Raw genomic sequence first — 15,315 nt, 5'->3', positions numbered from 1 at the left:
TTTAAATTCCTCCCTGGTAAAAATTTATGTTCTGATGAAACAAGAACAAATTATGTCTGCCTCATCTAAACCTATTTTTAAGCTTTTAGTCCATTCTGCATCATGAAGAGAGCTATAAAAACAATCCACTGAATCCAGACTTACCATGTTGCAGTGTCTTGGAGAAGCAGATTTATATTTTTGTATTGTTTATATTTTGTGTCCTTGAAGTTTAAAGAACTTTCATCACTCTTAGCTTCCTCTTTTTTTTCCTGGTTCATCAGTGAGTTTAGGATACCACTAAGTACTACTCTATTAATCACATTAAAGGACCATTAAGCCTAGTTAATTTTTTTCTGCTGCTGGTAGTATTAGACGTGCAAGAACAACCTAAAGATGGATCACACATGCTGTGGTGGAAGAGGTCCCAGATCCTTGGCAGAGGGTGTACTGTGGCTGGTGTTGGGACTGTGGAGCCTGTCTTGGGGGTGTGAGTTTCTGCTGATTTGATTTTCTGTGGTCATTTTTCAAACAGCAGTATTAATTACAAATAAATACTTGATCCCAATGGGCAGCTTGGAGTGGGGTTTCTTCCTGAGAGAGGGCCTGTTTATGTTAAGGCTTGCTTTCAGGTTGCCACAAAAAACCTGCTGTATTGGCCTGCAAAGAAAACTCCAGAACAAACAAACACCTCCAACCTGGAACTGTTGCCTGGCCCACTCATTTCCTAAGACGTTTGCTTGGTACCCTAAAGAATACCTGTAGGAATGTACTTTTCTAATCTGGGTGGAAGGTCTTGTCTGGGGCCCTGCATCAGGTGCCGATTATTTAGAAGGGACTGGAGATTATTGCCCTGCTTAGGCATTGCTGTCTGCCTGGATCCAGGAGCTCTTCCCTCAAGCGAAGGTTTATCCAAGTCATCCAGATCCCAGGCACCTGAAAGGATCTGTCTTCTAACAATGCCTAAACCATTAAGTAGACATGGCTGCAAAAGCTTCCTTTTAGTACTTTTTGAGAAACATGACAGCAGTGAGAGGGCTGGGGATTTTTCTCAGGGAAATCTTTTACACATGGGTACCCTTTCCCCAGTGGCTTTCCAAAATGGATATACTCCTTGTGCTTAGTGTTCATTCTCCTGCTTACCTGCTAGGATTTGTAAATCATGAGCAGTCCATAGCACTGTGTGACTAATAATTTTTTTCTAGGGAGCAGGAAAAAAAAAAGAAGAAAGATCTGTATCTATAGGCCTGTGTTCCCCATTATTTTACGCTCCGTGTAGGCATATGTGCTCTCAAGTCACAGTTCTTGACATATGTAACCTTAGCTTCTTATAGCTAATTTGTAATACTGGTGTTTGAAAAATGACTACAGAATATCAAATCAGTTCAAATTCACACTGTCAGGAGTTGCATAAATGGCCCTAGGAGACACTGTAACAGTACATCTCTACTGATTTGTAATTCCTCATAGGACAGGAGGTTTCAAGCTAATAATTGCTATCCAGGCAGTTGAGTGGCCTGGCATTCATTTTAAGGAACATCAAGATGTGCTGCTGGTTCCTATTTTTAAATTAAAGAAAATGTAAGAATCACATTATGATGAATGTGAGCTTGTTGCAAATTTGGAAGTACGATGACAGAGCCTGCATTTCAGCAGGACTTACTGCAATGTTTCCTTTTGTGTTTTGTCTTGTGGGCTTGCCTGTTCAGTGAACAAGATCACAGACTATTTGCAGGACTTATTGCAATGTTTCCTTTTGTGTTTTGTCTTGTGGGCTTGCATGTTCAGTGAACAAGATCACAGACTGTTTTATTTCAGAATAGCAAATACTACTGTCTATGCATACTTTCCTTAAAATAGGAGCAGAAACCCCCCTAAAATGCAAGGTTTCCCCCATTTTTTCCCCTTTCAGAACACATATCCCATTTCCAGGTTTTGAGTTTTCTTTTTTTATTTTCTGTATGACTTTGCAGTTGGCTTTGATACCATTCCAAATGAAGCACTGGGGCAGAATTTTTAGCAAACAGGAGTCAAAGAGCTGTGGAAAATTCTTCATTGCTTTGTGTCTTTAAATCAAGATTGGGTGCCTTAATAAAAGGTTAGGCTTCTCTTCATCAAGTTATTAGCCTTTCATAAAGAAGTCCCTTGATTAAATGTTATGGCCTGTGTTTTCCTGGGAAGTAAGACTAGATCATTGTAATGGGCCCTCCAGGTCTTTAGCTCAGTGGTGCCTAATTTCTTTCCTGACCTTGAATTACACTGAGAAGAGGAAGTTTAAGAAGAACAAGTCAGGAAGTAAAATTCTGCATGAATATTTTGCAGGACTACCAGCCAAGCACTGAGGTGTTCAGAGGGAGATGCAGTGCTAAAACAAAGAGCTCCATTAACTGGCAGACGGTACTGAACCTGTGTCTGGTGTGTCAGACTGAACCAGCATTGGTGTGGGAGATAGCAGTGGGCTCACTCTGAGCCTTGGTGGGCTTGGAAACGCAGCTACGTGGAACTGTCCCTCTGTGCGTGGTTCTTCAGATCCTCAGTTGCTGCAGGCCGTGCCTGGGAAGTGGTCTCCCATCCTTCGATGCTGCAGGCAGAACCTGGGGAGACCATTCTTTGCCTGTTTTCCTGTCCCAACAGCAGTCTCCCAGCAGTGATCAGGAGCAGCAATGCCGTGTGTCAGCCCATCATGAGTCATATTCACTTCCTGAAATCCATTCTCCACCCTCAGTAGCTGAAGCTCTCCATTTATGTGCTTCAGCTTGTGATGGTTAAAGTCCATTGAATGCACAGGTTGTGTATGGTGGTGACTCACCAAAGTGCAGAATATTGTTTGGTCATTTTTTCTGTGCTGCATCTGAGATGTTCAGCCAGTACCTGCCCTGGCTGTCAGATGCTGCTTGGAAAAATATATCTTCCCCAGTAAGAAATAGGAAAATGTCCAGGCCGTGACTCCACAGGTATTGATAGAGCAGAGAAGAACCACAAGACTCCACCACTTGGAAAATGGCCATGTTAAAACAGCAGCATTTAGGTTTTGGCCTAAGTATGGAATAAATACTCCGACGAGATGGCAATCCTATGTGGGAAGAAGCCATAGGAATTGGGAAGTAGCTGGTAAACATTGTGCGTGTGTGTGAGGACAGTGGAAGGCAGGGTGGAGAGTGACTTGTATTTCTTGTGGCTTTATTATAATAGTGGCTGTAAATTGTGAACTGCTGCTCTGCAACTGCTGAAATCATGGCTGGCTTTGGCACTACTTAACAGACATTACTGGTCTTAAGTACAGGGGCTTGTTTCCTACATCTGCATAAAGAAAAGCTTGGATTGGTGATGTGCTCATCCAGTGCCTCACCAAAATGTAGCAGCGACTGCTCTCCTTTTTCCTAGAGAGCTGCCTCTTTTGACATCTTTGGTTGTGCCAGACACCCCAGTTTAAACTGGTGTCCTGCTAATGAGATCTGCTGTAATGAAAGAGCCTTTCCTCCTTCCTTGTATGAAGCTTTCATGAGCTCACCCACGAAGGAAGTGTGGATGAGGGTAGGTCACTTAGGCAGGAGCACAGGTGACTGTGATGAGATTCAAAAGCCGTAACACAGAACCAGGGAATTGCTTCCCTTGGAAAAAGGTTTAAGAAAGAGACAGATGAGGCATAATTGAGACAGAAGGATGTTGATTTCATGGTTTATTGTCACATTAAAAAAGTAATATTACTGATGAATTAATATTTGCTTTTTAATATAAAAGTGCTTATTCTTACAAATCCTTAAGGCTCATTCTGTTACATTACAGTAGGATTTTTCACCATCCCAGAAACTGTGCTACATGAGTTTTACATGAACTGTGGACATAGCAAAATCTCCAAACAGTAAAACAAGTCATTGATAATTTCATTGCCTTTGTATGCATTATCCTGTTTAATTGTGTAACATAATTTAACATGAAAATAAACAAAAGCAACATTTTCTTCTATTTTCTAGTTTGGCTTGGAACTGATCCCCAAAATATTTCTACTTTTCTTGAGCAAATAGAACAAATATGATTGATTTTAAATCCCAATTTTTTACTCATACAGCAGAAGGGAAGGAGTGAGACAGAGGAGCATTACAGATGTAGCATTTACCCTATGTTGCTTACTAAAGAGGAAAGGACTGACTACAAAGCACAAGTACTGATTATATGCCATATATTTATTTTTGTAATGTCCCTATGTTGTACTTAGGTAAATCTCCCATTGAAGCCAATGTGAGTTTTGCCTGAGGGAGGAACAAGACCAGGGCTCTTGCGGGGGACATTTTATAGTACGTAGTTTATTATATTTTTGTCTCACAATGGAAGAATGAAACAAGTGAAAGTTACTAAAGCTCTTGTTCATATTGATCACAAGTGGAATACGATTTCTGGCATATACTATGATACACAGATAAGAGTATACCATATTTATTTGTAATCATAATCAGAGCTATAATAGTTGGATGGGCAGTGAATTTGCTGTTTCTACTTAAATTTTAGATATTTATTTATTGTAAAAACATTTTTTTTCAATAATTGGGTCAAAATGCAGCAACTAAAAAGATACCTAATGAAAAGATAAAAATAATTTAAAGTATTCTGGATCAAGGGGGGGAAATGCTAACCAATCTAATAAATAAGGCAGTTTAAAGCATTTGTGACTGCTACTGTGATATATGTACATACTTTACAGCATAAATTACTGTACAGAATACTCCATTTATTAACCTGTGTAAACAATATTGCCTGCTGTATGGGGACATATTGTGGGATTATGGTCAGCGGAAAGACAAACTGCTGTAGCAGGGTGGGGGAGGCCTTGGGTAGCACATCCTCGGAGAGGAACATGAGTGTTATTTTATGAGCTGCAAACAAAGCCATCTTAACTTGAATAATTTTACAAAAAATGCACTGACATTTGTTACTATAAACAAAATATGGAAATTAACCTCTGTGGTTTGTTACAAAAATAATTCTAGTCATAAACTGGTCTCTGCACACCTCACCTGGCCAGGGAACCTCACTCAGGAGTTCACTGTGTGAAAAGGGAAATGGGGAAGAGTTGCAGTGTGCCAGTACCTTGTCGTGTGCTGTCTGCACTGCCAGTCAACAGCTGATCCCACACCGGGAATACCACACTGCCTTTTCAGCCACTGGTGCTACATGTGGCATGGGAAATGGGGAGGAAACCCTGTGACTGTTGCAACTGGCAGGACAAGTAATGACAAATGTAAACCTCCTGTTATTTTTCCCATCCTGAACTGTCTTCCCCACCCATTTGTTTCCCTCACCCACCCAACAGTGTGGTTTGGTTTTGACTTTTGCATGGTGGCAACTCCACGGAGAGTCTCTGTAGGATGCCTACTGCAACATGGCACTGGTCAACAGACACCACTGCAGTCCAGGTTTCCATAAATAATATGCCCAGGAAGGCAGGGAGTTGCTAAAAGCAGTAAGTATGTGTGTGCAGCCATGATTTGTTACTCTGCCTATTGTCTCCATCTGCCATGGTCAGCACGGAACAATGCCCCTGCACAGGAGAACCAGGGATTAGCCTTGGGCTGCCCAGAGAGCAGTTCTCACACGGCCTGGCTCCTCTGCTTTGGCTCCTGCCTCTCCTGTTGCCATGGAAAGAGACAATGGCACTGCAAGCCCACCTTGACCCGGCTGCTCTGGAGCTCCCAACATAGCACTGCTCTTTCTGCCTCCACCAACAGCAAGGGGAGCCAGCCCTAGGAGCTGCTGCGGGACTACTGGTCTGCTGACAGGCCACAAGTTTTAGGTGTCCCTGTATGGCCTATGGGCTGTTCATCATGGATAAAATTACCATTTTCACATAATGAATTGAAAAATACTGTTGAATTTCCATTAAAAAGAGTAATATTGGCCTCATTCAGGCTCACAGCCAATCTCATCTCTTTTGTCATCTACAGAAAAACTTTCTCCTTGTTTAAAGGAGGCCAGCTCTACTTCCAGGCAACATATGGAAAAAGTGCCTGCAAGTGTTTAGTAAACTGTAAAATGTATTTTCTTGATATTTCAGTAATCATTAATAGAAGAAAGCTGCACATTCAATTCTCAAGGATCTACTTTGGATTTAGGCCTAGTGAATTAGAGAGTGGTCAAGAGGTGGTCCAAGTCTGAAGCATATGCTTGAAACATCTGAGAAATAAATGTATTTACCACATACCTATTTTCCTGCATATATGCTCCCTCCCAACATGATCTCAGCCCCATCCTGCCTCAGTGCATCCTGAGATATTTACCAATTTTCATCAGGCATTCCTGTCAGCAACAGGTATGACCATAAACCTGGGGTGGGATTTATAGCACCTCTGTATCTGAGCTCATCCCTTTGTAGCCAGTGGAGAGAAACAAGCATGTGATTCCTCGTGCTAATTTTAGACCTTCAGTATGAGATGAGGTGACTTCCAACTTCTGAGTTTAAATCAGGACCTTTTTTCTCTCTCATTCCACGTTCTCTTCCTATTTAACCCCAGTGAATTTTTATGACGCTGATTGTGTATCCTCCATGGCCCAAAGAAGGTCGTTGTACAGGTGAGACCACCAGCTCCTGCTGGTTCTACTGCAGGGCCATGAAGTGGCAAAGCTCACTCAAGCGGGTTGGTAGCACAGTCAGGCCAAGGCATTGGGCCAGGAGATGCTGCTGGCACCCCTCCAGCTGCACTGCTGTTTCACATAAGGTGTTTGAGTCACCAGCACTAAGAGCTTTTAGTCCCCAGATTACTGATCCCTCCTATTTGCTTTTCCCTGCAGAGGAGAAGAGCTGTCAAAAACTGCGCATGGAGTCATCAGCACTCACTGTCCTTCCTCAACAGGGAACTGAATTCTCTTGCTAGAAATAATGGCAGAAGGTGGGTGCCAGTCCCACAGGTGGGGTGGGAATGAGAAGAAAGCAGAAAGATCCTGAACTGCTTGGAGCAGCTCTGCACTGCCTTTCACCTTCTTCCTGTGACCAATTTCAACTCTACCTTGTCCTGCATGTCACAAGCCCAGGCTGGGAGATGCCTTGAGGAAGAAAATGTCTAGAACTGCAGGAAGACCTCCAGAGGGACCTTGACATCCAGTGAGACCTTGAGAGAGATAGGACCCAGGTGAACCTCATGAGGCCCAACAAGGTCAATTACATGGTCCTGTACCTGTGTTTGTCCAAGCTCCAGTATCAATACAGATGAAGGATGTATTGATTGAGAGCAGTCCTACTGAGAAGGACCTGGGGGTGCTGGTGGATGAGAGGCTGGGCATGAGCCACCAATGTGCCCTTACAGCCCGGAAAGCCAAAAAAAGCACAACCAGCTGGTCGAGGGAGGTGATTCTGCCTTCTACTCTGCTGTTGTGAGACCCCACCTGCAGTGCTGTGTCCAGCTCTAGGGTTCCCAGTACAGGAAAGACATGGACCTGTTAGAGCAGGTTCAGAGGAGGCCATGAAGATGGTCAGAGGAATGGGACACCTATCCTATTAAGACAGGCTGAGAGAGCTGGGGTTCACCCTGGAGAAGAGCGGGTTCTGGGGAGAGCTTACTGAGGTCTTTTTGTACAAAAAGAGGGTTTATAGGAAAGATGGAGAAAGACCTTACTAGGGCCTGTAGTGACAGGACAAGAGGCAACCGTTTTCAACTGAAAGAGGGTAAATTTAGATTAGATCCAAGGAAGAGATTCTGTACTGTGAGTGTGGTGAGGCACTGGAACAGGTTGCCCAGAGAAGCTGTGGATGCCCCATCCCTGGAAGTGTTCAAGGCCAGACTGGATGAGGCTTTGAACAACCTGGTCTAGTGAAAGGTGTCCCTGTCCATGGCAGTGGGGTTGGAACTAGATGATCTTCAAGGTCCCTTCCAAGCCAAACCCTTCTATGATTCTATGATAAATCTAAACTGCAAATGAAAATATGCTTTTTAAAATAGAGATATATTCCAAAATGGAAGTGAGAGAAAGAATAAGAAGGGCCTCTCCTTTGATAAATGTTATCTATGTCTAGCTTGTTCCTGCAGGAAATGTTTCCTTTCATGTCTGTTGACAGGGTGAGAATTCCGTATGTAAGAATGCCAAGTGGAGGAGAAAAGGATAACTAGTGCTAAGAAAGGACTTGTTAGTGTTGACTGAATAACATGAACCACATTAGAAAAGTTAGAAGTTTGTTGATTTGACCGGTGTTCAGTACTTGGTGAACTGCTTTATTGATAACTTCTAGGGGTAATGTGTCAGAACAGAGCTGGAAGTTTGCCCTGGGGATACTGGCTAACAATGGTGTGATTTGGGAAGGTCACTCCCTGAATACTGTGTTTCCAACGTATCTCTGACTTCCCAATTTGGTTACTGGTAATGTGTATCAAAAGCAGACACATATTTTGTCATGAAAGACTTAAAATTTTTTTTTTTTGTTAAGCAACTAGTTCTCTGCAATGCACCATTCTAAAAGAAAATTTCCATTGATTTGAAGTTATGTGAAGCTGGTTTTGGAATAACAAATTATTGAACACTTCTGGGGCTGTTTTGAGGAACATACTTTGTACAAATTTCTTTTGCAGAAATACAAAGTGATTGAAAGACATAAAAAGATTTGAAATTCTAAGGATGGCTATGCAGCACTTTGTTAATTTATGCTGTTTGTCCCATTATGTATTGTTGTGATTCTCGCTCTCTGCCAGGATCAAAGTCATAGATACTCTGGGAATGGCAATTTCACCTAGGCTGTGACTCCCCTCAGTGCTAATCACTAATTTTATACACCCTGGTGCTTACACCAAGAGCTTACATGGTATTTAAGGATTTTGAGGGTCTTGTAGCTCTGGACTCAGGGGTGAAATTCATCCAGTATACTTAGCAGTTTTTTCCATAGCTCTTCAACAGAACTTTCCTTCTGAGGATACAAAGTGATTTGCAAACATTAATTAATTCTCAGAAAGCCCTATGAGGCAGATAAATGTTAAGTATCCCTGTGTTAGTACATATGAGAAACATGAGACCTGAGTGCCTTATCATTCACGCTGTTCACTGTATTTGCTCCCAAAAATGACCAAGTGCCGTGGGACAGAGGAAATCCCCTTTTTTCCCTAATTCTGTTGTTTTCCTTGGACCCTCTGGAATTCTTTGAGGGCAGCAGGGCAGCTGGGCTTCAAGCTGCAGTGTGAGACATTCAAGCTACACAAATTGCAAAAGTGAGCTGCTGGTTTGGGGGGCAAAAGCCAGGCCCTTCATGCAACCTGTGGGTTACTTGCTCCATGTTCCAGCACCCCATTTGAAAGGTAGTTTGGGCTGCCAAAGTAGGAAGCACCCCTGAAAGTCAGGCAGACTTGTGGGCTACCAAGAGCAATAGGGCCATATAGCAAGTGGAGGCAAAGGAATTACCTGAAGAAATAGCCCCAGCTCAATCCCACCCATCTCACTGAGGAAAACCACAGTCTTTTGAAAGACCAAGGGATGCTCTAAATCTTAGTGCTTTTCCTCTATGTAGCTTTAGTCGGGTTAGCACAAACAGGACCTAAAGTGACTTTCCCAGTTTGTTAATTAACCTTAAGAGCAATTTACAGCATGGTGACCAGTGATGCTGGAAATGGAGTCTCAGCCTGATTGAGGGCAAACAGCAGCTTTGTGAGAGACAGTAAAGTACCTAAATTTTCATGCTAACAATAGTGGCTGAGAGACATTGTTCCATATTTTTTGAGACATACAAGACATAAGATCATCCAAATGCTTTTTTGAATGCATTCTGACAAATTTATCTATGGTTAAATGTCTTCCCAGCCCTTGGTGCACAGCACATAACCTAATGTAACAATTACAATTGTGATACTGATCAGACCAACCAGGCATTCTAAAGACATGAAAACTAGACTAATTCTTTAGTTTGAAACATGAGGTCAAATATGTGATGTAAATGATAACAAAAAGATACCAAAATGAGAAGCATTTTAGGTCTGTGCCAGACAAACTTTTGTTGTTACCTTAACAAGTCTGTATACTTCAGGCATTATTTGTATTTCTATTGTGCCAAGAGATTTTATTCTTTAGTTTGAGGATTCTCTCTGAATCGGGGACGGAAACGTTGCCATCGCTGTGAACAAGAAACATTTCTTTCTGACATATTAAGTATTAAGAGGATTATGTAAAGACAAGGCATATTGCAGAAGGAGATGCTCTTAATATAGCTTTTACCATGAACCCATGACCTGCCAAAAATTTAGCAGAGTTAAAAAACCTATTGCTTTGACAATCTTTTCATTTAAAAAAAATCATCTTGTAAAAAGATCAAGGAATTCATCCACTGTTATTTACATAAAATTCAAACTTTCCTGCTTAAAATCATGAATAATTTAATGTCACATCTGCAGGATATCTAGGCAGATGCCATTAATCCAAGTCATTTTGCAAATTCCAATTTCATTTGGATTAAAACCTACAACTAAGTCAGTGAATAGCATATACTGTACATGTGTTAAGGCTGGTGACAACTAAAGTCTCTTGGGTAGATAAACTAAGTACAGCTTAGCCAGGCCTAAGTGTATGTCCTCATCTGGGGAAGAAAAGATATCCTGACATTTCATATTTGAATCAGTAGCCATGAAAAATGGTTGAACATTTGTATTACAAAAGAGATACTATGGCACGGTCCAAAAGGTGCATTTCATATAAATTAATTAGTTACACAAATTATTTTGACAACAGCTACTGCACTTCTGAGGTGATATGGCTGCTCAGTGATGAGTACTTAATGATCAATGGTAGGCACTAGTAATATCCTTCATGCTGAGTGACTTCTATTACTATTTAGATTTACAGTATATACACGTGTTTGTATCTACATTTAGGGCTTGATCCTCTTAACCTTCTTTACCTAAGGTCTTCTGTTCACTATAATCTCTTCCTTTGGAGCTCTGTGTTATTTGGTCAAAAGAAATAGGCAAACAAGGGGTTTGGGTATCCTGCCGTGTGATAGGAAGGACTACACCTGGCTTTTGACCACACTCGAACCTCTGCACATGCTTTGTTCCTACCTGAAACTTGTGCCACCATGCAATACTATAAAGGATTAAGGCCAAGGGCTCTGTATGATCTTGCTGTCTGTGAGGATCCTATAGGCTGTTCTGTATTTGTCATGTCCACCTGCAATACACGGTTCCTTTGAATCCATTTCCATTGCTGTATCAAGTCTTACTGATTCAGAAGCTTCTGTTTGTAAGCAAACCTCTTCCTCCAGACATAATCCTTCTGGATTTGTATAGAATGACCTCTTACTTTTCCAAAACTGAACCTGAACGTTGCTATGGCTAAAGAAGCCTGCACGTTCCCAGACTTTTACAGGAGACTAAAATGTCAGTGTCTTTCATGGAACTGCAAAGAAGGACAGTCTTCTCTGGTCCCATCCAAAACACACAGAGCATCTTGGACACAGAGTGTGATATACCTAAGACTATTCAGGTTCTTAAAGTAGTGCTTATGCTTAACTGGACCAGACCTGAAGTCACATGCACTTTTGCAGAGCAGGCCCTAAGATGATGAAATTATGTATTTGTTGTTACCATGCCACGTTCAGTCATCCAATCAGCAGCAACCCTATACAGCAAATAGCCTGCACAAAAAGAGTATTCTAAATAACCTCACTAAATTAGTATAGCTGCAAGAAACCCTATGGAGAGAAGGCCAAACCCTCTAATCTGTTCATCCCATTGCACCACCAGAAATTAAGGCTCAGTGTGCTCATCAGACAACACAGATGATGCCAGCACAAAAACTAAAAACCAGTAAGACTTCCATGGAAGCAATTGGAATTTTAGCTGAAATAATTCAATACAAGAACAATGTACAGGAAAGGACAATCATCTACAAGAGATGCTTAGTACTTGGAAATGTTACAACAGAACAGCATTAATTCTTGCATTTTTTTGAAGTTTCTTGACATATATCCATATAAAGAGTTCATCATGATTAAGAAAAATATCCCAATCTTAGTAAAATAAACATGCTTCAAAGTTCCATATTTGAAACTCAAATGCCACATGTGCAATAAAACTAAACTCCATTTAAGGCAAGTAATACATGTTACTTCTAAAATTTATCAACATTAAATATTAGAAAGGCCTCCCAACCCCCCAAACTTATCTGAAGATAAACATCATAGGCACCGTCAAAGAAAACAGAAGCTAATCTAGCTGGAGTTTCACTTTCCTGGTCTGAGGAGAAATCCCGCAGTACCTGCGTGTGGCCCTGAAGCAGCCGACAGAATCCGTTGCTATTAGTCTAGCAAATCCTGACAGACTTCCACAGCCGGAGATCAGGCAAGTGATAAACAGAAAGGCACCGATCAAGTTCTCCACCAAACTTGTGACAAAACAAATTGTGTTCCTTCTGGGGTGGGTGACAGCCAGGGCTAAGAGTGATGGCAGGACTCAGAGATCATGTATTTTGTAATTTAAAGGCAAGTATGTGTTCTCTCCTAAAGCCAGCCACATTGAAACACTCGAGTCCATGCTAAGAGGTGACCACAGCCACAGGGATTCTCTTGGGGGGAAGCATCTGAGCACCGATGGGCACATAAATATTGGCCCAGGATGGCTTGGGGCTGAGCAGTTCCTTGGTAGCTGCTTCAGAGAACACAGTGAATGCTCTGAGTCTGAGCAATAGCTGGAGTTATGGTGAGCAGCCTCGGCAGAAAAACGCAGCTATGTGGGGCTCAGTAAAGCCCACTCTTTACCACGGGGTACATGGAGTCTGTGCTACCAAAGACATTTGACTAAGAAATTGTGCCACACTGTTTGGTATCTTTTCTTCAAAATGCAGCTCTTCAAAAATGGGGGAGGAAAAAAAAAGGCAGCAAGGACCAATTAATCAACCATTTGTATCAGTGGCTACTTCCACTTGTATCTTCTAATGAAAGTGTGTTTTGTACTCACATTTTTTTAATATGTAAGCAAATTAGATTAGAAAATAACAGTAAAAGGGTTCAGCTAATGACTCGGACAAGAACAGTCCACTGAAAGTCACTGGAGCTGCTGATTTGAGTAAAGGCAGCAAATCTGATTGCAAAGAAAAAATATATTTCCAATACAGAGACACTCCCCCCCAAAATATGTGAAAACCACTGAAAATGAACGAAAATGCACTGAGTGCAAGCACAGTTGATATAAACTGGCCTTGACCTCATCTGACCCAAATTAAACTCCAATTATTGTGGGATTAATTCTTCTGGCATGAAAAACACAGCCTGTCAACAGGAATTGAAAACATCCCATAAATCAAGAAATGTTAAAGCCTAGTTGAGGATTATGCATAAAGAGCGAGAGGATTATGATAGGAAACAGTTCTTAGCCTGATGAGCAGCAAACTCAGCTTCCCAGATAAAGGAAATTGCATGTAATGCTCCACTACAGCCTGGAAGAAAATGTTGCAAGCTTCTGCTAGATGAAAAAGATATGAAAGTCAAAATCTGCAGAATGAAGCCTTCCCATGCAAAGCCAACAACTGTTCTAAATATCCGTCTCTCTGTGTGTGCAGCTGAAATTAACACATTTTCTTTCCTAAGTGGACTACTGTTTGCCATAGTTTTCCTTATCTATTTACCGTCAGTAACAGAATGCAATTATCCACCATCTCTTTTAAGTTCTTGCTACCAGCATATCTGTTTTCAGGCCTTCCTTTTGCTCAATACCGTAGGTTGCACTGTTGGTGAGGAGCTGAACAAGAGGTAAAGTTATTTAAAAAGACAGGAGATAAAGAAATGCATGCAATTTGTTGAAACTTATTGCACATGAAGGAATGCTTTCTCCAACTTAATGTGGACTACTCAACTCCTCTCTGTGCTCCAGTGGAGAAGTAACAGGGAGATGGCACATTAATATGGAAACTTCTGTGATGTGTCCATGCTCGCAGTAAAAATTCTCCATGTCTATGATTTGCCCTCATTCCTTCCAGTTCAGGAAAGCCCCTGTGTATGTGCTTAAGCTCTGCTGAAGTCATCAGGATTTCAGTAAAAGCTTAAAGTTAAGAATCTATTGTGAGCTTTCCTGAACAAGGATCTGTGCTTATTGCACTTGGTTGAATCAACCCATAAGATTTTGGTTTCTGAGTTTTTCAGTACAAGAATAGAAAGGGTATGTTTGTGCATTAAGATCAGTTCTTTATAGTATTCATGAAAATGTTTGGAGAGTGATACAGAACAATTCATTCTGAAGAGACATCACTGTATATTGTACCTCTACACACATACATGTCTACACTCAGAAAAACTTTGCTCAATATTGAAGAAATGTTCACCTTTGTTTGGATCAATGCTGTAGCTGACTATTTCTGTAGCACAGTGTCCAGAATAACTGAATTATCCATGAAAGGGATACTGTCCATGTGAATGGCACACAGTCATTATGACAAGTGAGCGCTATTCCGCACCCAGTGAAGTCCTTGTTGAGTGTACTGAACTAAATGCTCCATACTGCTGTGCAAGGTGATAGGTCCCATCAATGCGTCCAAGTCGTTAAAAAAGTCTGCAGGGAAAAAAAAAAGATTCAGCATCAGAAGAGTGAATCTTTATTTGCTACTTGTCACCCTTTAATAAATTTTATTCTCTTGTAAATTGAGTCAGGCTGAACATTCCATGGGAATGAAAGTTTAGTGCTGGTGAGAATAATTTTAAAGCCCTGTGGTTCATGATGTTACAGGCTGATGCACAACAATTTTCTTTTTAAAGAACAAAGCAGTGAGTTCTTCAGCTTTGCTTTTCATTAATTTCCATTGAGTCTTGATAAAGCAAACAGACGTTGGGCAAGATTTATTCTGAAATTGAAGACAACTAGATCAAAAAGTCTACACACAAAGTCCAGTGATATATTTGTGATATGCTAGATATTTAAGCTACCATGATGGAGAAATAGAGGCCTGTACAACATGGCCAACCTAGCCTAAAGAGTAATTTGGCTAATTAGCCAGTCAGGACCTAGAATCACAGAATGGTTTGGGTTGGAAGGGACCTTAAAGATCAGACAGTTCCAACCCCTGTGCCACGGACAGGGGCAATTCATTTGTCTACTCAGAGGCATGTAGCACCCATTTGAGATGCTCTCAGTGAGTTGATACTTACAGCCTGGACTGGCAGATCTAACTCAGGATGTACAGGAGAGTTTTGGAGTGGCAGTGTAGGTAAGGATACCTCAGTGAATTGTATCCCTGTCTCCCTTTCAGGGTGAACTGAACATCACTCTGAAGCGCTGTCTGTATTGAACAAAGCTCCATCAACTGCAATGGGAGATGAGCCCCCCGACTCATATCTACACACCTACATTTAGGTGCCCTCATTTTGATTCACATCTTGCCCATGTCCTT

The 15,315-nt window shown here is 41.4% G+C and overlaps 1 protein-coding gene across 2 annotated transcripts in view; it reads right to left on the bottom strand.

Moving 5' to 3' along the window:
- Window positions 1-3,629: 3,629 nt before the first annotated feature.
- Window positions 3,630-15,315, bottom strand: part of AFF3 (AF4/FMR2 family member 3) — a 323,305-nt gene continuing 311,619 nt past the window's right edge. For both annotated transcript variants that reach the window (XM_042040545.1, XM_042040553.1), the window contains exon 21: window positions 3,630-14,480. In XM_042040545.1, coding sequence (XP_041896479.1) covers window positions 14,359-14,480 — 122 coding nt within the window. In that variant the 3' untranslated portion in view covers window positions 3,630-14,358. The remainder of the gene's footprint in view (window positions 14,481-15,315) is intronic.

This window comes from Corvus kubaryi, unplaced genomic scaffold (assembly GCF_017639235.1).
Source record: "Corvus kubaryi isolate FWS band 111438036 unplaced genomic scaffold, C.kubaryi_AGA036_p1.0 133, whole genome shotgun sequence".
NCBI classification, from domain to species: Eukaryota; Metazoa; Chordata; class Aves; order Passeriformes; family Corvidae; genus Corvus; species Corvus kubaryi.
Note: the sequence above shows the minus strand (reverse complement) of the source record. Positions and strands in the feature narration are given on the sequence as shown.